General features: G+C 53.8%; 3 protein-coding genes across 4 annotated transcripts; 1 reads left to right on the top strand and 2 right to left on the bottom strand.

Annotated features, from left to right (window-relative positions):
* Positions 1–2,628: 2,628 nt before the first annotated feature.
* Positions 2,629–11,837, bottom strand: NSDHL (NAD(P) dependent steroid dehydrogenase-like). 2 transcript variants are annotated; one of them, XM_066202634.1, is made up of 8 exons: positions 11,743–11,837; positions 11,156–11,206; positions 8,856–9,017; positions 8,029–8,175; positions 6,891–7,019; positions 5,414–5,556; positions 4,835–4,937; positions 2,629–4,248 (listed from the first exon to the last, which is right to left on the bottom strand). In XM_066202634.1, the coding sequence occupies exons 2-8, from the start codon at positions 11,174–11,176 to the stop codon at positions 3,913–3,915; spliced, it is 1,041 nt and encodes a 346-aa protein (XP_066058731.1). In that variant the 5' UTR covers positions 11,177–11,206; positions 11,743–11,837; the 3' UTR covers positions 2,629–3,912. The 2 variants fall into 2 exon arrangements, with proteins under 2 accessions (XP_066058731.1, XP_066058732.1); XM_066202635.1 differs by having other exon boundaries at positions 11,773–11,790.
* Positions 11,838–12,113: 276 nt separating this feature from the next.
* On the top strand, positions 12,114–15,133 carry LOC136300253 (centrin-2). The gene is made up of 5 exons (XM_066202516.1): positions 12,114–12,161; positions 12,759–12,917; positions 13,628–13,756; positions 14,384–14,521; positions 14,939–15,133. Exons 1-5 carry the CDS (start codon positions 12,114–12,116, stop codon positions 15,026–15,028), a joined length of 564 nt encoding a protein of 187 aa, XP_066058613.1. The 3' UTR covers positions 15,029–15,133.
* Positions 15,134–16,411: 1,278 nt separating this feature from the next.
* On the bottom strand, positions 16,412–20,573 carry LOC136300252 (putative glutamine amidotransferase-like class 1 domain-containing protein 3B, mitochondrial). Its single transcript, XM_066202515.1, has 4 exons — positions 20,322–20,573; positions 18,598–18,769; positions 18,143–18,344; positions 16,412–17,113 (listed from the first exon to the last, which is right to left on the bottom strand). Exons 1-4 carry the CDS (start codon positions 20,427–20,429, stop codon positions 16,921–16,923), a joined length of 675 nt encoding a protein of 224 aa, XP_066058612.1. The 5' UTR covers positions 20,430–20,573; the 3' UTR covers positions 16,412–16,920.
* Between the last annotated feature and the right edge of the window lie 786 nt (positions 20,574–21,359).

Here is a 21,359-nt window from a genome sequence, read left to right as displayed (position 1 = left end):
TGAAGTCGTGGGGAGCTCCTGCTGAGCGATACTGACAGGGACAGACTGCACCTGCACTTGATCCTCGATGTTTGGAAGGGAAGTTTGATAATGGCAATTTTGCTTCACGGCCTCTGCTCGCTGACACGCACGAAATACAGGCTGGGAGTCACAAAAATCCCTGAATGGTTCGGGTTGGGAGGGATGTTAAAGCACATCCAGAGCCACCCCTGCCATGGCAGGGACACCTCCCACTGCCCCAGGGTGCCCCAGTGTCCAGCCTGGCCTGGGGCACTGCCAGGGATCCAGGGGCAGCCACAGCTGCTCTGGGCACCCTGTGCCAGGGACTGCCCACCCTCCCAGGGAACAATTCCTGCCCAATCTCCCATCCAGCCCTGCCCTGTGTCCTATCCTTCTATCCCTTGTAGATTGTCTCTCTTCGTGTTTCTCCATGTTTCCAGTTGGCTCCTTCAGGCTCTGCAAGGCCACAGTGAGGTCACTCCAGAGCTTCTCCAGGCTGAAGCATCCCCATTCCCTCAGCCTTTCCTCCCAGCAGAGCTGCTCCATCCCTGGGATCACCCTGGAGCCTCCTCTGGGCTGGCTCCAGCAGCTCCACGTCCTCCCTGTGCTGAAGAACAAAAACACATCCAGGCAGGACACAGCAGAACGATCTCATCAGCTGCCCAAGAAACCCAGGATGGGATTTATGCTGATTAGAACTGGAAAATGAGAGGAGGAGGCTGGAGCAGGGCTGGAAGAGGCCGGGGGTCGAGCAAGGCTCTGCTGTGCTGGGGCCAGGGCTGGAGGCACAGGCAGGCTCCAGCACTTCTGTTTACCTGAGCTGGGGAAACAGCAGAGCCACAGGAACCTGGCAGCTCCCTGATTCCACCAGGAGAGCCAGCCCGGGTGTGCCACAGCCCTGTCCTCAGTGCCAGCCTGGCCACTGCTCCCCAGCCCAGGAGTGTCACAGCCCTGCCCTCAGTGCCAGCCTGGCCACTGCTCCCCAGCCCAGGAGTGTCACAGCCCTGTCCTCAGTGCCAGCCTGGCCACTGCTCCCCAGCCCAGGAGTGTCACAGCCCTGCCCTCAGTGCCAGCCTGGCCACTGCTCCCTGAGCCAGGAGTGTCACAGCCCTGCCCTCAGTGCCAGCCTGGCCACTGCTCCCTGAGCCAGGAGTGTCACAGCCCTGTCCTCAGTGCCAGCCTGGCCACTGCTCCCTGAGCCAGGAGTGTCACAGCCCTGTCCTCAGTGCCAGCCTGGCCACTGCTCCCTGAGCCAGGAGTGTCACAGCCCTGTCCTCAGTGCCAGCCTGGCCACTGCTCCCTGAGCCAGGAGTGTCACAGCCCTGCCCCCAGTGCCAGCCTGGCCACTGCTCCCTGAGCCAGGAGTGTCACAGCCCTGCCCCCAGTGCCAGCCTGGCCACTGCTCCCTGAGCCAGGAGTGTCACAGCCCTGCCCCCAGTGCCAGCCTGGCCACTGCTCCCTGAGCCAGGAGTGTCACAGCCCTGTCCTCAGTGCCAGCCTGGCCACTGCTCCCTGAGTCAGGAGTGTCACAGCCCTGCCCCCAGTGCCAGCCTGGCCACTGCTCCCCAGCCCAGGAGTGTCACAGCCCTGTCCTCAGTGCCAGCCTGGCCACTGCTCCCTGAGCCAGGAGTGTCACAGCCCTGTCCTCAGTGCCAGCCTGGCCACTGCTCCCTGAGCCAGGAGTGTCACAGCCCTGTCCTCAGTGCCAGCCTGGCCACTGCTCCCTGAGCCAGGAGTGTCACAGCCCTGTCCTCAGTGCCAGCCTGGCCACTGCTCCCTGAGCCAGGAGTGTCACAGCCCTGCCCCCAGTGCCAGCCTGGCCACTGCTCCCTGAGCCAGGAGTGTCACAGCCCTGTCCTCAGTGCCAGCCTGGCCACTGCTCCCTGAGCCAGGAGTGTCACAGCCCTGTCCTCAGTGCCAGCCTGGCCACTGCTCCCTGAGCCAGGAGTGTCACAGCCCTGTCCTCAGTGCCAGCCTGGCCACTGCTCCCTGAGCCAGGAGTGTCACAGCCCTGTCCTCAGTGCCAGCCTGGCCACTGCTCCCTGAGCCAGGAGTGTCACAGCCCTGTCCTCAGTGCCAGCCTGGCCACTGCTTCCCCAGCCCGGGAAACGTGGGGAACTGCTGCCCCATCCCAGCAAAGCTCTGCATCCCTTCCTGGGGAAGGGAACCCCGCTGCCCTGCTCAGATCCAGCTGAGCTCAGCTCCCAGGGCCTCCTGCTCCGGGAGCACCTTCAGCTCCCCTGCCAGGCTCCCAAGGACAGAGACAGGAGTGACCCTGCCCTGGAACTGTGCCCGAGCACAGCCCCGGCGTGTTTTGGGATGGACTGGAGCTGCCAGGCTGGGAAATGCCGCCAAGAGGCCCACGGTGATGTAGTGATTTACCTCTGGTTTGGCTTCGGGAAATCCTGGACCCTTCCGCTTCCACCCAAGCCCATTCCCTCCCTTGGGAGGGCAGAGTCATCCCTGCTCCCGGCAGGAGTGTCCATCAGAACGGTGGGAGCTGGCCCAGCACTGGCAACTATTTGCTTCAAGATCAAGCAAGGCCGAGGTTGGTAAAACCAGCTGTTAACCAGCAAATAAAAATTCCTAGGGAAAAAAAAAGCCCAATGTGTTTTTTGTTTTTTTTCCCCCCAGAAAACAGCCAGAAGTTCAAATCAAACCCATTTAATCGGACTACAGCAGCACACTGAGGTTAAGGCTCCTTGTGGCAGAGGTTGTGGCTGCCCCTGGAGCCCTGGAAGTGTCCAAGGTTGGAGCAGCCTGAGACAGTGGAAGGTGACCCTGGGGGTGGAATGGGATGGGCTTTAAGGTCCCTCCCAACCCAAACCATCCTGAGATTCCATAATTCTGTCACTGAGGCACTTCCCAACCTTCCACAATTCCCAACACCAGAACTCGCAGGGATTTGTACAGGGCGAAATTCCAGCTCGAACCTAAACCTCTCATTTAAAACCAAACCAGAACTGAAGTGCTTAGAAAGATTAGAGGGCAAAGAACATTTAATATACAAGTCACAGGAAATAGCTTGGGGGCCATTGCTTTGTACCCATTTCCTTGTGGAAAAGAGGTTTTTTCATGGACTAAGTGGTCAGAGCACCAAAAATCCCCGTGAGCAGCAGTGACAGGGCAGGGAGGAGGAGCTCGGTGCTGTTGGAGGATCTTCCCACCACTGCAGACCTGGTGGGAAGGGAGCTGTGGTAAAACAGTTGGGCAGCTCCCAAAGATCTCTGCCCCCAAAAGGGAATCACTGACATCCTGTTTGTGCTGGGAGTGGGATGTGCCCTTTCAGAGGTGGGACACAAAGCTGGAAAGTCATCTCTCTATGATTTATTTGGGTTCTTTTGGAAGAGGAATAAATCCTGCACGGACAAAGGAACACACTCCTTATGGGTTCCTTCTGCTGCCTCAGGGAAAAGCCAAATCACCCCCTGATCATGGAGGGAAAACCAAAAGAGCTGCAATGAATTAAGAGATGGTGGCAGAACTCCCTTTCGGCACAGGGCTCTCTTGTGGAGAGCGCAGCCAAAGCCCAGAGGGGAGCCAGCCATGGGAAGTGTTTGTGACCCAGCCTGCAGCTCTGGGAAGGGCTGGCTGCCGTCACCAGAGCAACAAAACACGGGACAAGGGTGGAGGGAGGGGAGCAGGAATGCTGGTGTGCCTGCCTGGGATTGAAGAGGGCACAGCAGGGTGTTTATTCCCAGCCCAGAGCGCTCAGCAGCCGCTTCCAAACAAGAAGTCACATCCAAGAAAGGAACCGTCAGCACAGCTCCCACACGGGGCGATGGCCACGAGGAGGAGGAGGAGGAGCAGAGACTTCAGGAAAACCCCTGGCTCCTGGGAACTGGTGCCATCTGCTGCACGTGCAGCTGTCAGAGATGACGGAGGGGAGGTGGAAGGCGGCAGGCAGGGCTGTCAGGCCCTGGCCCGGCGCAGGCCGGGGTAGCTCTGCACAGTCCTGGCAATGGCCTCGTCCAGGCTGACCACGGGGCTGTAGCCCATGGCCCTCTTGGCCCTCTCACAGCTGTAGTAGTGGAAGGTCCCAGCCAGGGCCACCCTCATGGGCGTGAAGGTGGCCTTGATGGTCACCAGGGGCCTGAGCAGGGCCAGCAGCAGGGACAGCAGCAGGGCCAGGTAATAGGCCAGCCAGTAGGGAATGTGGTACTTGGGAGGGTCGTAGTCCAGGCCGGTCAGGATCCGGGACATGAACGTCCAGAAGGGAATTGGTTCATCGTTGGTGATGTGAAAGGCCTGGGAGAGAGGCAGGGGAGAAGCCAGGCGTTAAAATCGTGGTGGATTTCCCAGGCTTGGCTCTGTGGTGGCCCCTCGCCCCCCTGACCTGGGCCAGAGCACATCGTCCTGACACACTGCTTTGCACTGCCCACCTCTGTGTGCAGAGGGGGAAATCCCTGCTTTTCCAAGGAAACCAGCTACTTCCAGCAGTCCAGAGGCCAGGATTCCTCATAAATGTCAACCAAACTGGCAGCCACAGCACAGAGCAGACAGGTCAAAACACCCGAGTGTGCCCAGAGCACCGCGGGACCAGGAAAAGCTGGAAAAGTTCCTCCTGTTCTGAGTTGTGTCCCAAAAGCTTCTGTGTTTCCATGGGTGCCTCCTGCCTGCCCCCAGTTCTGCCTGGATTGCCCTCCACAAGGAGTTTTAGAACAGGAAATCCCAGGATCTCCCTCCAGCTCAGCCCAGGTGGCTGCACACAACGCTCCCCACAGACGGAAAACCTGGAGCTGCTCCCCTGCAGGATGGATGCCCAGGACACTCAGGAGTCAGCATGGATCCCACGGCACAGGCTGGGGATCCCTCCCCTCCCCTCCTTCCTCACCTTCCCACACAGGGGAGAGCCTTTGTGCAGCTTCTCTGCAGCCAGGATGTGCCCGTGCACCACGTTCTCCACGTAGGTGAAATCCACCAAGTTCTTCCCATCCCTGCACACAGAAAAGGAATTTAACCCCAAGGCAAGGTGGGCTGAAAATCTGCTTGTGGCAAAAGGAAGGACGTCTACCAGGATAAATTCGGCCCAGGCTTCCCCTTCTCCCACTCTCTGGTGCTGCAATTTCAGGCCGTGCTTTTAGTATTTCATATTTAACAGGGATTTGAATTGTCAGAACCTCAAATACCACCAGTGGTGTAAGCTAACAGCAAAAAATCTGAGCTGTCTCTTATTAATGGCACAGCTCTTTAACAGCTCAAGCCATGCCAGCTTTCCTCATGGATATTCCTTTGGCACTATGGACACTCACCAGGGCAGGGAGCGAGCCCCAAACACAGGATTTTTAAGGAAAAAAAAAAAAAAAAGGAAAGTGAAAAATAAAAGGAACAACACAACTGATTTCCTTTTGGTCCCTTCCAAAAGGGCTTTGTAGATCCAGCACCAGCTCTGAAATGCCTGGGCCTTGCTCACCCAATGATGAACTTCATTTTGCCACTCCGAGCTGCCTGGATGAGGATGGGAACCAGCTGAGGGTCTCTGGGACCAAATATTCCATGGGGACGGATTGCAGTGGTGAAGAAATTGTTGTCTGGGTCGTTTGCACTGAGCACCTCCTGTAGGGAAAGGGGAGAAGAAAATCAGGAAGGAAAACTTAGCAATGCATCCCATGGTTATCACTGAAGGGGCTGGGGCCTCCCCCTCTCCTTGGGAAGGAACCAGTGGATGAATTATTATCCCCTCCTGTCTTTCCAAGGGATCCTTCCTTTGTTCCCATTGCTTTTCCCAGCTCTCCTTGATAAGAAAACCAGACAAAACCCCGTTTTTATGACTGAGCACCTAATGAATGGACAAAGGAAGTGAAGGGTTTGCTTCTCTCATTTAACATCCCAGAAACCAGAGGAGCTTTCTAAGCTCCACTCCATGAACTCTGTGCACGAGCTGGAGCAAAGGAGGACACTCAGGAATTCCATTTCTGTCCCTCCCAGGGACATTCCCACCCCAGCCCTCCTGGATGTGCCTCAGGAGGGCTGATCCCATCTCCCTGGAGCTCCAGCAGCACATTCAGCAGCTCTGGAGGAGATTTCATTCTCCTGGGAGTTCCCAAACAACGTGTTCCCCTCATTTCCAGCAGCTGCTGGAATTTCTATGGAGGAGGCACAGACAAAATCCTTTCAGTTTCCCTCAAAACAAAGCCATAATCACCAGCACTGGGGCAACCCCTGATTGCTGCTCCTCAGCTTCCCCTTTATCAGTTACTGCAAAGAGCAGCTGAAGGAACAGATGTTTCCCCAGTTAAAATTAATTAAACTCTTGTGGAGGAAATTCCTTCCAGGCTCTCACACTGCCGGCATCAGCATGGAAGGGACTCCCAGTTCCTGTGGCACAAAAAGCACAGATTCTTCCCACAGCTGAAATGCAAGCCATGGAAAAAGGATCCAAAAAAGGTCTGGTGCCTTTGATTGAAAACATGGTTCTCCCATATTGAAACCACAGATGCTGCAGCAGTAAGAACACGAGCAGGGCAGATATTGGAGGTGTGCAACTGTCCAAAGCAGTGAACTCTCAGTCTGGAGATCCTTTTTAACATTAATATTTTCAGTAATGGCCTGTGCCCCTTAGCTTAAGCCACATTCCCACCTCTTCTCCTCCTTCCTCAGTGCCTTTTTCACATTCCCAACTCTGAATTCAGGCTGCAAATCAGGAAAAGAAGCAGAGAAGACAAAAACCTCCCCTGAGTGCTGTTAAACCAAAGCTGTGGCAGGTAAGAACTGGGATTATCCCGTGGCTCTTCCACAGCAGTGACACCTCAGGCAGCTCTGGAGCCACCTCTGCAGGGTCACACAGGATTTCATTCAGCCTCTGGGGCAAGTCATGCCACAGCTTGATTTTATTCTCTTTTTATTAAGTGAGTACATCCAAAAATAACAGTTTAACCATTGGCAAATACCTTCTCCTGCAGGATCTTGGTCTCTGTGTAGTAATCAATGGGGTTTTGTGCATAGGGGAGATCTTCTGAGCCATTTTTTATGTCTGTACCCTCAAAAACTACACTGGCACTGCTGGTTAACACCAATTTCTGCAAGAGATAGGAGAGAAAACAGTTCAAAGCCTCAAATAAAAGGGTCATTGTTGGAATTGTGGAAACTTAGATGTTAAGATTTTAGTGTATTTAGATTTTATTTACAAAGACTAGTAAAAAGATAATAATAGTGTTTAAGCAACTGATCCTACAGAAAATAACCTGAGTCTAACAGAAGATGAATAGAAAGTGCAGGTAGGAGAACTCCCCCTTTTTAATTCATTCTGTCCCATCATTTAATGCCACCTAAAGGAGATTAAAACATTCCAACAAACACCCAAGTCAATCCAGGGGAAACATCTCCGGGAAAATCAGAGGCTTGGAATATTTAACCCACACCCAGTGTTTTAAAGAAAGATTTGCTCATCTTGGCAATAACAGACCACAGTGGATTAAACAAAAAAAAAGAAACCTTGGATGTTTTTGTTTGGTGAGTTAAATGAAATGAATATAATAAATAAATTTAAAATAAATGAATAAATGACTTGAAATGAAAACTTATGGGATATCAAAGTAATTTAAGGAGAAAATCCAGTCTCCAATTCCAGGTTGGCTTCCTCAGGCTCTTCCTTTCCTGGGCAATTGACTTTCTAAACCAAATGACACTGAGATCATGGCACAAGTGTGTTCCTCCTCCTCCCATGGTGAGGAACTGATGGAGGGAATAGATGCCATGAATATTCCCACTGCTGGAAAAGCCATCTCTGGGGCTGTCCCCTGATGAAAGCAGAAAAGAAGCCACTTGTGAGGTGTTGTCCTCCCAGGCAGGACACATTTTAATGGATGCTTTTCCATCACAATGTGGTTTTCTGTGGCAAACAGGGATTGAGCTCACACTAAGCAGGAGACTCACAGTCTCTCTTCCACTGGTTTTCATGGAAAGAGTGGGAATTCAGCACCTCAGAGCCCTTTGTCCCCCTCTCAAACAAAGCTGACCCTGGCCTGTGATGCAAGTGTTACAAAGTCCATCAGCGTCTCCCGGTCTCCAGGGCTTTTCCACCTTTACCTGCACTCCAGCTTCTCTGCAGGCTTCAATCACTGCCTTGGTTCCCATAAAATTCACCTTGTAGAAGAGCTCCCTGTTGTCACTGGAAGGGGCTGGAGATGCACAGTGGAACACCACGGACACTCCCTGCAGGGCTGGCAGCAGAGCCTGCAGGGAACCACGGGGGAGACGGGAGTGGAGCAACAGCCATGGAGGGTACCAGGAAAAAATAACAGCAGGGAGATAAAACAGCTCTTTTAAAAATGGAAACAGCTACATTTCAAGTCATGCTCCCTCCATAAATGGGGGCAGCTGGAAACGGATTATCGTCCCAGATCTCCACAATGTCCTGTCCTCACCACACATCACATCCTCTCCTTTTCCCAGAGAAATCCTGGCAGCTTCCCCGGAGCTGGAGGCTGTCCAGGCTGAGCTGCCTGCAATTCCCAGGTGCAGGTACAAGGCTCAGCTGGGACACTGAGGAAGCAGCAGGTTTAAAGCTCCCCATGGCACTGGCTGAGTGCTGGTGACTGTCCCAACGTCACCTCCCGCAGCCCTTGGCCAAGGCTCCCCCTCATCCCACCATGACTGCTGGGAATAATGATTTGTGCCATTCTCATGGAGCTGAGGAGAGCTGGGAGAGCCCCCTGCAATCAGCCCAGGGACTGTAATCACCCCGTGAATCTCAGCTCACAGTAACCAAAGCACCAGGCACAAACCAGTCCCGCTCCTTCCAGCCTGCGGCAGAAGCCAGGCATCAGACACCACATCTGCTCCCTTCTGAGGCTTCCAAGGCAAAGTGCAAGGCCTGCATTTGCCCTTGCTAATTGCAGCCCGTCCTTGCTCACCTCCTTGTCACACAGGTCTCCCAGGAAGAAGGTCACCTGCTGGTTCTCAAAGCTCTGCTGGATGTCGAAGACGTTGACCCTGTAGCCCCTGGCCAGCAGCTGCTCCACCATGTGCTGCCCCAGGAACCCCGAGCCCCCGATGACCGTGCAGCTCCTGCCAGCCTGCAGGCACAGGGAGAACCTCCCTAACACACAGGCACACCCAGCACAGCCCCCTGAGCTGCCCTGCAGCACACTGAGCTGGAATTCTGCCCAGCTGCTGCAGGAACCTGAACTGGGACATCAGAGCTCTGTGCTGTCACAGGGAGTTAGGAGTGCAGACGCTCTGCTGGGATTTTGGGAGGACTCTGCCTCGTGCTCACAGCCAAGAGGCTCAAGGAGGAGGGAAGAAAAAGAAGATTGGCCCCCCATGGACTCTGCCTGGATAGCAAAGCAAACAGAATTTGAAGGGAGCCTGAAAGAAAGATGGAGAGAGATTTACAAGAGCATAGAGAGGCAGGACACAGGGTACGGCTTCCCGCAGCCAGAGGGCAGGGCTGGATGGGAGACTGGGCAGGAATTGTTCCCTGGGAGGGCGGGCAGAGCAGCTGTGGCTGCCCCTGCATCCCTGGCAGTGTCCAAGGCCGGGCTGGAGCAGCCTGGGACAGTGGGAGGTGTCCCTGCCATGGAGGGGGTGGAACTGGACCCGCTTTAGGGTCCCTCCCAACCCACAGCAGTCTGGGATGATTCTGTGATTTGCTTCAGCCTCCTGGCACGGCTAATTCAGAGCATTAAAACCATCACCATTATCAGAACCTGTGACACTCAGAGCCAGGAAAGCAAACAGGTAAAGGCAGGGACTGTCCTTTGGAGCCATGAGCTCTTCCTTTCTTTAAGCTTTGTAAACCAATGATTGGAGTTACTAATTAACAGATTTCAGTCTGGCCACTCATCTGACTGGACTGAGACCAAAGACCTCACTGCCAGCACAGAACATCCAGGCCCTGAGTCTGAGAGAGCTTTTACACAAAGAATGCTCTGTGCTGGCTGGAAAGAGTTTTACTCCTGGTTGTAACACAACCCCCACCTCTGCAGGGATCTCTGAGGGAGCCTGAACCCCCTGGAGCCACACAAAGACAACGATTGTTCAAGCTCTTCATCCTTAGGCAAAGTTTCTCCTGCCAAGTGTTGGGTGATCCAGAGAGAAATTTGAGGAGTTCCCTGAGTTACATCAAAGCTGAACCAGTGATTTGGGATGGGTCGTGCACAGGAGAGTCTGATCAGGGTCTGGAGCATAAAGCCTGTGAGGAGCAGCTGGGGCAGGGGCTGAGCCCGGAGAAAAGGAGGCTCGGGGGGACCTTGTGGCTCTGCACAGCTCCCTGACAGGAGGGGACAGCCGGGGGGTCGGGCTCTGCCCCAGGGAACAGGGACAGGAGGAGAGGGAACGGCCTCAGGCTGGGCCAGGGGAGGTCACGGTGGATATCTGGGGAAATTTCTTCACTGAAAGAGTGGCCAAGGCCTGGAAGGGGCTGCCCAGGGGGGTTTGGGGGCCCCATCCCTGGAAGTGTTCAGACAGTGGGTGGATGTGGATTTTGGGATGTGGCCTGGAGAAGATGAGGGGATTCAGTCAGAGGGGGAATGGCTGCTGAGGGGACAGAAACTGTTGCAGCTTCTCCTCAAAGGCAGTCGCTCCCTTCCACTGCCATTTCTCTTTCCCCTGTACCTTTTCCCATTAGGTCCATCCCACCTCCCACCATTCTGGCATCCCCTGATCCCTGTGCACTCTCCAGGAACCAAGAGCACCCAGACTGCTCTGAGATGTGCTTGAAGTGAAGTTTTACTGTAGCAGAATGCTGCCCTCTGCCTCTGAACCCCTGAGCACTGCAGAGGCTTCACAGGAATCCCAGAATCCCAGACCACTTTGGGTTGGGAGGGATTTTACAGCTCATTTTATTCCACCCCTGCCATGGGCAGGGACACCTGCCACTATCCCAGGGTGCTAAAAACCCCGTCCAGCCTGGCCTTGGACACTTCCAGGGATCCAGGGGCAGCCACGATGATATATAATCTTATTCAAAACTCTCAGTAATTTGATATTGTACAGTAAAACATTTATGGCAAGCCAAGCTACATGTCTATATTGATTTCAAGGTATGAATTCAACCTATCCAAATTATACCTTGGCAAAACAGCTTTTCTCCCCAGAATTATCATTACTGCAGGATCAGCCTCATGGCTCTCCTAGAGATGCACAGAATATTTATGAATTTGTTCTCTGCAAGACAAAACTTCCCAAAGCACCATTTGAGGCCCCAACTCACCGATCTGAGGTGTGCAGCCATGGCTTGGACGAGGCACTGTCCACCAGAACCCTTGAAAAAAGGGAGAATATTCTTTTATTCCCAACAAAAGAACACATTTCCAGTTACAGCAATCAGTGATTGAAGTCATTATGCTGAAGAAGGATGAAGCGAGGGAGTTAATTCTCCCTGTTCTTCCAAACTAAATCAGCAGCTGCGGGTGCTGGCCTGGCTCTTTGGTGCTGATTTTTCTGAAAGCCCTTTGAAATCCCAAGGGAAAAATCCAGGAAGAGGCGGGATTGGTGCTTGCCCACCTGGAACACCGAGTTGGTTTAAAGCTGGGGCACAGGGTGATCCCCCTCCAGTTGTTCCCTCATCCCTCTCCAAAATGCACTTTATGAGCTGCTGCACCTCCAGTTCCCCCCCAGCTCTTTCAGCCCCATCCCAGAGCCCACCGCAACCTTCTCCCCACTCACACCCACAGCCGCCAGGACCCTCCCCACGGCCCCGGACCTCCTGCCCTGCTGCCAGCACGTTTCACAGCTCCCAGCTCCTTCCCCACAGCGCCCAGGACCCTCCCACATTCCCCCGGGACCTTCCTCACGGACCGTACGCCGGTTCCCCGCCGTTCCCGGCACCTTTCCCGGCCGCCAGGACCGTCCCGGTCCGCTCTCGGCGCCTCTGCCCGCTCGGCGCCCCGGCCACACCCCCGGCCACGCCCCCTGTCTGTTCCTCTCCAATCAGTGCCGCGCTTTCCCTCCAGACCACGCCCTCTCCGCCCCTTCCCGCCTCTTTTCCTGGGGCGAGCATCGCGCCAGCCCGTTCCCGCTCGCTGATTGGTCCAACGCCTCTCCACTCTGGCCAATCGCGCTGAAGGAAGGAGGAGATTCTCCCACGCGCTCATTCACCTTTGGCCCCGCCATGACGCCAGCCAATAGCAGCGCGCGTTGCCATAGCAGCGGCGTGGCGGCGACAGCCAATGGGAGGGCGCGATATTGCGGCTGCCAGGCGTGAAGCCGGCGGGATGGTGAGGGCGGACGTGAGGGGCTTCGGGAGCGGTCAGGGGCTGTCAGGGCGCGCCGAGCGGCCGCTGAGGGCACTGAGGAGACTCAGAAGCTGGGAGGGGCCTCAGGAGCTCTGAGGGGGCTTTGTGGGGGCGGGGAAGGGGCTCGGAAACGTTGAGGGGATGCAGGGGCCGGGAGGGGGGTCAGGAACGGTGAGGGGGCTCAGGGTCCTTGATGCGGCTCAGCGGTTGTGAGGGAGCTCCAGGGTCCGTGAGGGGGCCCGGGGGCACTGAGGGGGCCCGGGGGCACTGAGGGGGCTCGGGGGCACTGAGGGGGCTCGGGGGCACTGAGGGGGCTCGGGGGCTGTGATGGGGCTCAGGGGCACTGAGGGGGCTCGGGGGCACTGAGGGGGCTCGGGGGCTGTGATGGGGCTCAGGGGCACTGAGGGGGCTCGGGGGCACTGAGGGGCTCGGGGGCACTGAGGGGCTCGGGGGCACTGAGGGGGCTCGGGGGCTGTGATGGGGCTCAGGGGCACTGAGGGGGCTCCGGGGCAGTGGGGGCACCCCGGCACCCCCGGGTACCCCGCTCCCCCGCCCTGACCCCCGCCGTACCGTGCCGAGGCCTGCGGCTTTAAGAAGCCGTCGCTGGGAGCGGCGGCGCAGCGGAGGAGGGCCAGCCCCAAGCCGGAGCTGCCGGAGGAGCAGCAGCGGGAGATCCGCGAGGCCTTCGAGCTCTTCGACACCGACGGCAGCGGCAGCATCGATGTCAAGGAGCTGAAGGTCAGGGCTTCCCTGGGGCTGGAAGGCGCTGAGGCTCTAAAGGAACACGGCCATAAATGCTGAAATAACCTCAAAAAGCACAGGAGCTTCCTGGGTTTCCTCCCTCCAGAAGAAAACCTGATGGGCAAAAGGCACAGTTTGCTCTTCAATTGCAGCTCTTACTCCTCTCATCCAGCGTGTTTAGGGCCAAGCTGCCCACAATTCCTGTACAATTCTGTGCTTTCTGTCCTGACTTCTTCTCTGTTCATAAAACATCATTAAAAGGGGTTGTGCACATTAAAAAGGTGGTAGGGTGGGTTTTCTCTCTTGTTGAGGATTTAATGCTTCATCATCATTATTATTTTTATTATTATTATTGTTGTTGTTGTTGCTACTGTCTGGCCCTTTATCAAAGGAGGAAGATGTTTTCCCAACAAGATTTTTATCACCAGAATGAAAAAGAAACTTATTCAAATTCCCTTTGGTTGACCAGTTCAAGATGGTGAGAGCGTGTACAGGAAATTCCTGGCTTAGCTGAGGGACAATTCCAGAACAGGAATGTTTCTATCCCTGTTTTCTGCATCCTGATGTGAGCGCAGAGCAGCCTCACTCTCAGCCTGCCTGGTTTTCCAGGACACACGGAATTTTTGACAGAAAATTCACTTTTCACTCCCTCTCCTGTGGTTTTGGTGATAATTGTGTCGGATTTGTAACTTACTTTGTCCTTCCAGGTGGCCATGAGGGCCCTGGGGTTTGAACCTAAGAAAGAAGAGATCAAGAAAATGATCTCAGACATCGATAAGGAAGGGACAGGAAGAATCAGCTTCAGTGACTTCCTGGCAGTGATGTCACAGAAAATGGTATGGATGTTTTACAGCTCCAAACAAAGGGAAGTTTGAAGGTGGATGAGGAGCCTCTATCTCCGTTTGGGTTTAGAGGGAGATTAAAGCACTGCTTTAATCCTAACAATTGAATGTATAAAAGTTGGGGTAATCCCTATCCTGGAGTCTCTTGTTTTTCAGGGAAAAATTAAAATCATGATATCATTAGCAGGTTCCTTTAACATCCAGAGGTGGTTTGTGTGTTTGAAAAAAGGGAAACCAGCTCAGGCCTGCAGGAAACTTTTGGAGGGTGGATGTCTGCCTTGGGGGTGTTTTCTTTCCTGGAATTCTAATTTACAGATTAAATCTCTGGTTTGAAAAATATTTTTTAAAACCCAGATATTTAATAGTAGAAGATCCTGATAGTGGAATCCTAAAGATAGCTGGCTGGCAGGGACAGGAAAAAAAATCCCTGAAAGCCTGAATTTCTGGAATTCTGGTTGTGTTTCTCTCTGCTTTCAGGTTTTATGTGTAATTTCAGCTGGCTAGGCTCCTTTTATTTGTTCCCAAGGATTTCTCAGTCTATCAGATCTTTTATAACTTTATTTTGAGTGTCACCTACAACACAACCACTCCTTTTTCACCTGAAACTCCTTCTTCCTTTAGGCTGAAAAAGATTCCAAAGAGGAGATCCTCAAAGCTTTCAAACTCTTTGATGATGATGAAACTGGAAAAATCTCTTTCAAAAACCTCAAACGTGTGGCCAAAGAGCTGGGGGAGAACCTGACAGATGAAGAGCTGCAGGTTTGGACCTGGTGGTTTTGGGATCTTTGTGCTGGGGCTGGGAGGAAAATCCTCTCTGTGCTGGTTGGAACTTCTGGAATCTCTGGATTTTTTGGTCAAGGATGGGTTGAGCCCACGTGGATGGGATGGGATGGAGGAATGGGATCATCCAGTTGCAGTTCTGTGGAGTAGCAGTGATGTGAAAAAGGAATGACTCTCCTCCAAGCACTTTGTTTCCCCCAGGACTTTTCCTGTAATATTTCCTGGTCAGATTTCTCTATAAATACACGCAACAAAAGAGATTTCAGGAAATATTTTGTCTGAGCTTGAGCCAACACTGTCCCCTCCAGCACTGCTAAAGAGGGGCTGGAATTGTGAATGGATGCAGTGATTCCCAGTCAAAGGCAGCCCTAACTGCTGACCCCAAATCTCTTGCAGGAGATGATTGACGAGGCAGATCGGGATGGGGATGGGGAAGTGAGCGAGCAGGAATTCCTGAGGATCATGAAGAAGACCAGCCTTTACTGAAGCCCACTGGGATTTATTCCTTGGCACTTGTGTACATTCCTTAATGGAGGGCCTCACTTCTGTAGTGTCTTGATTTCTTTGGAGGCAGCAGAAAATACAGGTCAGCCCTGTTAGAAGTTTTTTGTGTAGATTTTTTTTTTTTTTTTGTTTAGCAGTTTTAAAGGTGTTTGGGAGCAGTTTGCACCACCCTGTTTACAGGCAGCAATATGTTTGCTGGTTATGATGTTTACACTGCCTAAAGTACACAAATCACATTTTTGGGACCAAATTCAGATCCTTTTCTGACTAAAAAGAATGGGTCCAAATGATTCCAGTTTGGTAAAGAGATGACTCAAAGCCAGACAGTGTCAATGCATTGCTCAGTGTGAATCTATTTTGGGGTTATGTCTTGGTTTGGGCCCTACACTGAACTCTTTTTATGATGTATTTGCAGGGACCAGCTTTTTACAACCTGTTTTATGAGGATTATCCTTCCCGCCCCCCCCCCCCCCCCCCCCCTTTTAGGGCATTCTTTAAACTCAAAATAAAAACTAACTGCTGCAACTTTCCTTGTGTTCAGTTCACATGGGTAAAGAAATCTTTGCAGAAGGAAATTCCCAATGCTGCTGCTGAGAGCTCTGTGCTCGCAGGAATGCTCAGAGGCTGCAGATGGCATTGGATTTCAAATAAAGTCTTCATTTAAACCATCAGCTTTGTGGAAAGAGTTTTGGTCTCCACTTTGCCAAAAAAAGATGTGGCCAGGCTGGAGAGGATCCAGAGAAAGGCCACAAGGATGATCCAAAGCCTGGGAAGCTCCTGTGTGAGGAAAGGCTGAGAGAACTGAACTTGTTCAGCCTTGGAAAACAGATTTTGGGGAGATCTTGTCACCATGTTTGGTATTTGAAGGGTGGCTACAAAAGAGAAGGAAACTCTCTTTTTATGAGGAATCATGGCGAGTACAAGGCCTCCCTTGTACATCTGTGCAGGTTTTTCCTGGGGAGATGCTGAATGAGCACCAGAGGACAATTTTTCACCATGAGAAAGTCAGCTGCTGGAAGTGGAGGATTCCCCAAGCTTGGACACTTTGGGATCCATCAGGACAGGATGCTGGGACATCTTGTCTAGACAGCATTTTTACCAAGAAAGGTTGGAGCAGGTGAACCTTGAGATCTGCCCAGCCTGGAATTCCCAGGTTCTGTTAATGCAGGAGAATTTCACCTCTCCCCACCAGAGCTGGCCCTGCTCTCACTAGTGTCACATTCCTGCTCCAGTCTGAGTTCTGACAAATCCCAGCAAAACAAGGAGGGGTTGGTGCTGGGGCTTTCTTCCTGTATCATTTTCCCAGCTGACCCAGAGCTTGTCCTGATCCAGAGGGAAAGGCAGAGACAGAAGCAGAGCTCGGAATTCAGTAAAGCATCAGGTTTTATTTGGTAGCAGAACTGGGTTCCCTCCTCTGGCTGCAATTCCCTGCTCTGAGGGAGGGGCTGGGGAGCAGCTGAACCTGAGCCCTGTGGGATCCTGGCTCCTGCCTGGCCCCAGGCTGAGAGGGGACAGGGACAGGTGGGATATTGGGATGGAATTCCTCCCTGTGAGGGTGAGGAGGCCCAGAGAAGCTGTGGCTGCCCCTGGATCCCTAGAAATGTTCTAGGCCAGCTTGGAGCAGCCTGGGATAGCAATTGGAACAAGATGAGCTTTAAGGTCCCTCCCAACCCACACCATTCCATGATCCCATGGCAGCCCCCAGCCCACCTCCTGCACCAGTGAGTGATGTGTCCTTGGCAGAACACAAGGAGATTCTCCCCGCTCAGCAGGCACCAGAGGTCCGGGAGCAGAGCTGGGAGTGTCACTGTTCCTGCTGCCGTGTGCGGGGAAGGGCGTCATCCCAGCAGGAGGCGCCGGGTGCCTGCGGGAGCTCAGGCCAGCCTCAGCACCTCCTGCACCATTTTCCCGACGCCGTCGTGGATGTCGTGGATGGGGGCGTTGCACATGAAGGCGCTGGTGGTCACCAGCCGGTTCCTGGCGTCCACGTGGACCTCGGTGACCTGGCTGTTCACGTGCCGGCAGCCCAGCTCCTTCATGGCCTCCGCAGTCTTGGCATAAGGCCACCTGCAGGGGAACAGGGAATGAAAACCTGGAGTGGGCGACGTCCTCACACCGTGACTGGGGAAGGGCCAGAGGAAAAACGCTGTGGTCACTGCACAAAACCTGCCCAGTAGGATCCAAATCTTCTCCTGCTAGAGGAGTTTCTCCAGGACTAGAAACAACAGGAAAACCTCCTGTTCAAATGAGTTACAAATCTGAAGTAAAGACAAAACTAGACTTGAAGTTCCACTTTGGCTGTTCCACTACCTAAGACTGCCCACTCAGGTGTTCATGTTTATAGAGGCCTGGGATGGTTTGGGTGAAAAGGGACCTCAGAGCCCATGCAGTGCCACCCCTGCCATGGCCAGGGACACCTTCCATGATCCCAGGGTGCTTCAAGCCCTGCCCAGCCTGGCCTTGGGCCCTGCCAGGGATGGAGCAGCCACAGCTTCCCTGGGCAACAATTAGATTTAGGTTTGGGGTGGGGCTTTTTTCACCAACTTCCTCTAAGTTAGTGAAAAAACTCCTTCCTAGCAAAAGAATGCAGTCACAGCTTCTCTGTAGGACTGAAGACAAATTCACTCCCTTCCTCTCTTAACACCCCAAGCCTTGGGTAACCATCCTGTTCCTGCCTTGGATCTGCTTAACATGGAGTCAGCCAAGGTTTTTCCTACCCATGGTCTGTGAGTCATCACAGGCTGGCAAATATTTAATTTAAAATAATAAATTACATTTTAATTAATTTAAAATAAAGTGTCTTATTCAAAGCCGTTGGAGTTGTGGAAACAAGTCACAAAAATGCAAACAGATCTGGTGTTACATCGTTCCTTCTGCTGTGCTGAGAAATGATAAAATCATCTTCCAGAGTTCCTGCTTTTCCCTGCTAAGTCCCCAGAAGGACTGGAGTTGCTAAAGGCCTCACTCAAGGCAGCAGAGCTGAGTTCTCAGAAATAAGATCCAGCCCCTTGTGAAGCTTCCACCCGCTGGCCAGGATCCTGGGGACTTTGGGGGGACCCAGGTGTGATTGTCACCAACCCTCCCCAGATCACTCACTGCTCACACTCCGTGTCGTGTCCCACGGTCACCTCACAGCCCGGGAAGATTTTGGCTGCCAGCACTGGGGAGATGCAGCACAGCCCGATGGGTTTGTGGGCAGCGTGGAACGCCCTCAGCACACCCTCCACCTCCTTGGAGATGCTGCAGTTCTTGCCCTGCGTGGCCCAAGTGCTCAGGTTTTTTGCCACTCCAAAGCCACCTGAGGAAAGGGAAACAGCGATTACATCCAGGTGATATATATCCAGGACAGGATTTTTGCCAGGTGTGGCGTGGTGGGATGCTCAGGTGGGTTGGATGGTCGGCAGCATTTTTCCAGGGCCAATAAAAGAATTAGAATTAGCTCTCCTTCCAAGCCCTGCTCCAGCCTGTCCCTCTCCATCCCACAGCTCCTGTGTCATTCCAGCCCTATGGAACATCTAAACTGTGAACAGGTGCATCCCACACAGTCCTACCTGGAATGATGAGGGCATCCAGCCCCTTGACATCCAGCGTAGCCAGGTCCTTGATGTTGCCTCTGGCTATCCTGGCACTTTCCACCAGGACATTGCGCTGTTCCGACGTTGGCTGCCCCTTCACATGGTCCACCACGTGCATCTGGGGGATGTTGGGAGCATAAACCTCAGCCTGGAGGGAGGAGAAAGGGCTATTATCCTTCAGGAATGATGGATAAACGTGGGAAAGGCAGCGAGTGGGAATGCTGAGGGGCTTTCTTGGGAAAGAGCTGGCATGGAGGAAGGAAACCTTTCGTAGTTTGTGCCCAGAACTGCCTGTCTCGGGCTAAAGAGTCCATCCATATCCCAATAAATCCCTCTTGCCAGGTGACCACCCAGAGAGCTGCTGTCCCATCTCCCACTGGGACAGGACTTGGAGTTTCCTCTCCCCACCCACCCACCGTTTTCCCAAAGCCAGAATGTTTCTGGAAAACGCTTCCCCTTCTTTTAGCACTTTCAAGCTCATACGCAGAAATTAAGAGTGGAGGCTGGTGAACAGATTTTGGGGCTGTACCACCTGTGCAGTTCTGGGCCCCACAATTTAAGAAGGATTTAAGGAACACCAGGGTGTCCTCAGGAGGGCAGCGCTGGAAGGAATGTCCTGTGAGCAGCAGCCAAGGACTGCGGGATTATCTAGGTGGGAGACAAGGAGGCTGAGGGGCAACCTCATAGCAGCTTCCCGTGGAGAGGGAGGTGCTGAGCTCTCCTTCCAACTGAAATATTCCACTCTATGCTGTTCTGTTTCCTTAGGAAGGGAGGGATTGACATGTCTCCCGAGTTTCCTCCACTAGAGGCCCCTGCCGATCCAGGGATGGGGAGCGATGGGCTCCGAGCCCGCTGGGCTGGGCTACGCCAGGACGGGAGCGACTGCAGCAGCTCCAGAGGAGGAAAAAGCAAAATTACACACAGTGGAGAAAGCGTCTGCCCGAGTCAAACCTGGAGCCAAACAGCGAAGGCAGAGTTGGAATGGTTTGGAACTGGGGGAGCTAGCACAGGTAGGTCGCCCCTGCGCCTCTGTGTTCCACAGAGCAATTCCCATTCCCAGGGGGACGGCTCCGACCCAGACACGCGGGCACTTCACAGCTGAGGGTGATGTCCCAGAGGCTTTTTCTCCCTCTTTCCCAGTCTCACGGAGCGGCTCTCCCGACTTTTACAGCAGCTGCACCTTTTTTATCCCTCAAGTTTAACTCACGAGCCCCTGTCTGTTCTCTCATCCCTGGCAGCGCCCAGGGCCAGGCTGGACGGGGCTTGGAGCACCCTGGGACAGTGGAAGGTGTCCCTGCCCATGGCAGGGGATGGGAATGGATGAGCTTTGAAGTCCTTCCCACCCCAAACCATTCTGGGAATCTCTGATTCTATTTTCACTTCTACTCTTTGACTGTTTTAAAAACACGTATTTCCAACAGCCCAAACTGTCTTTTAACAGAAACAGCAGGCGAGAAAAGAGGATGTGCAAGCCAAAAGCAAAGAGAGGAGGCGCTCAGTAAAGTCTGTTGGAGAGTTTGGATCCATTGGATGCAGAGCCCCACGCCACAGCCCAGCTGAGCAGGGAGCTCTCCGCACCACTCGCAGTGACTCCAGGCACCGCTGTTGGTTTTGGAGGGAGTTTGTCTCAGAGACAAGGAGAGGTTCAGGAGCAGAGCCGGGGGAAGGAGCCGGGGCAGGATCCCGCCGGTGCCTCTTACCTGAGCCCCCGCCCGGCTGAGATGCACCAGCACCGCCGAAGCCTCGTGGACCTCGCTGCCATCGAACACCCCGCAGCCGGCCAGCACCACGGCCACCCGCTTTGCCATGGTCCCCCGGGAGCAGCGGGGTTCCCCGGAGAGCCGCTCGCCGCTGTGAGCTCCGCTCCCCGCCCGCAGCCCTTTATAGCGGCCGCCCTCCCGCAGGAGCAGGTGGGGCCGGGAGGGCTGGGCTGGCTTTCTTACTGGCAACGAGGTTTTATTTCCAGTTCCACAGGCAGGGCATATAAATGTTATTTGTTTCCTCAACTGGCTGCTCCCTCACAGATCTCCCCAGCACGTTGTCTGCAGAGCAGCCCCAGCTGACGTGCTCTGCTCAGCAGAGCAGCTGTGTTTTTCCTCCTCGGCTGTTGATTTTCTATTCTAGCTCAGACTGAAGCACCAAAACCTTTGCACGGGAGATGGTATCGAAGGGGGTCTGCCCAGAGCCAGGATTTCAGCCAGTGCATTCCCCTCTGTGCCCCATTCTTTGAACTCTGCACTGCATAGGCGACTTCAGGCTTTTAACACCAACATTTCCTTTTTGGATCCTGACTGTTCCTTCCCTCAGATCCCATTTCCCAAAAATGGATATTTTACACTTTGCTGGCTTTTGCACCCTGAGTTTAGAAATTAATGAAGTCATAGAGTCGGAAGGGACCCCACAAAGTCCAGGTCCTGGCACTGCACAGGGCACCCCAACAATCCCACCCTATGCCTTAAAGTGTTGTCCAAAAACTTCTTGATCTCTGGATTAATGAGATTCTTCATCAACAGCACAACCTCTCTATTTAATTCTGGGAAGTGGCACTGGGAATTCGTGGAGCCCTGAGCTCTAGAGGGGCCCCTGGCAGCTGGAGTCAGTGTCTGGAGCTCGTTCCTCCCACCCTGGCCCTGCTCTCATGGAGATGATCCTGTACCTCTCTATTTCAGCCCAGCCCTGGTCAAATAACTGTGCCCTGTGGAGGCTGAGAGAACAAAAAGCTCCCACAACATGGCTGC

This window comes from Chamaea fasciata, unplaced genomic scaffold, assembly GCF_029207755.1.
Source record: "Chamaea fasciata isolate MVZ Bird 193981 ecotype frontalis unplaced genomic scaffold, bChaFas1.0.hap1 SCAF_22, whole genome shotgun sequence".
NCBI classification, from domain to species: domain Eukaryota; kingdom Metazoa; phylum Chordata; class Aves; order Passeriformes; family Sylviidae; genus Chamaea; species Chamaea fasciata.
Note: the sequence above shows the minus strand (reverse complement) of the source record. Positions and strands in the feature narration are given on the sequence as shown.

Bases quoted from the DNA above. Each gene is read 5' to 3' on its own strand.
- NSDHL (XM_066202634.1), bottom strand. From the start codon at position 11,176: ATGGCTGCACACCTCAGATCG. The intron at 7,020-8,028 runs GTAAAGGTGGAA...TATCTCTTGCAG, and splicing joins GCAGAGAAGCTGGAGTGCAG to AAATTGGTGTTAACCAGCAG. The intron at 4,249-4,834 runs GTGAGGAAGGAG...CCTCTCTCCCAG, and splicing joins GCTCTCCCCTGTGTGGGAAG to GCCTTTCACATCACCAACGA.
- LOC136300252 (XM_066202515.1), bottom strand. From the start codon at position 20,429: ATGGCAAAGCGGGTGGCCGTGGTGCTGGCCGGCTGCGGGGTGTTCGAT. The intron at 18,770-20,321 runs GTAAGAGGCACC...TCCTCCCTCCAG, and splicing joins TCAGCCGGGCGGGGGCTCAG to GCTGAGGTTTATGCTCCCAA. The intron at 18,345-18,597 runs GTAGGACTGTGT...CCCTTTCCTCAG, and splicing joins GGATGCCCTCATCATTCCAG to GTGGCTTTGGAGTGGCAAAA.
- LOC136300253 (XM_066202516.1), top strand. From the start codon at position 12,114: ATGGGAGGGCGCGATATTGCGGCTGCCAGGCGTGAAGCCGGCGGGATG. The intron at 12,162-12,758 runs GTGAGGGCGGAC...TACCGTGCCGAG, and splicing joins GGCGTGAAGCCGGCGGGATG to GCCTGCGGCTTTAAGAAGCC. The intron at 14,522-14,938 runs GTTTGGACCTGG...AATCTCTTGCAG, and splicing joins TGACAGATGAAGAGCTGCAG to GAGATGATTGACGAGGCAGA.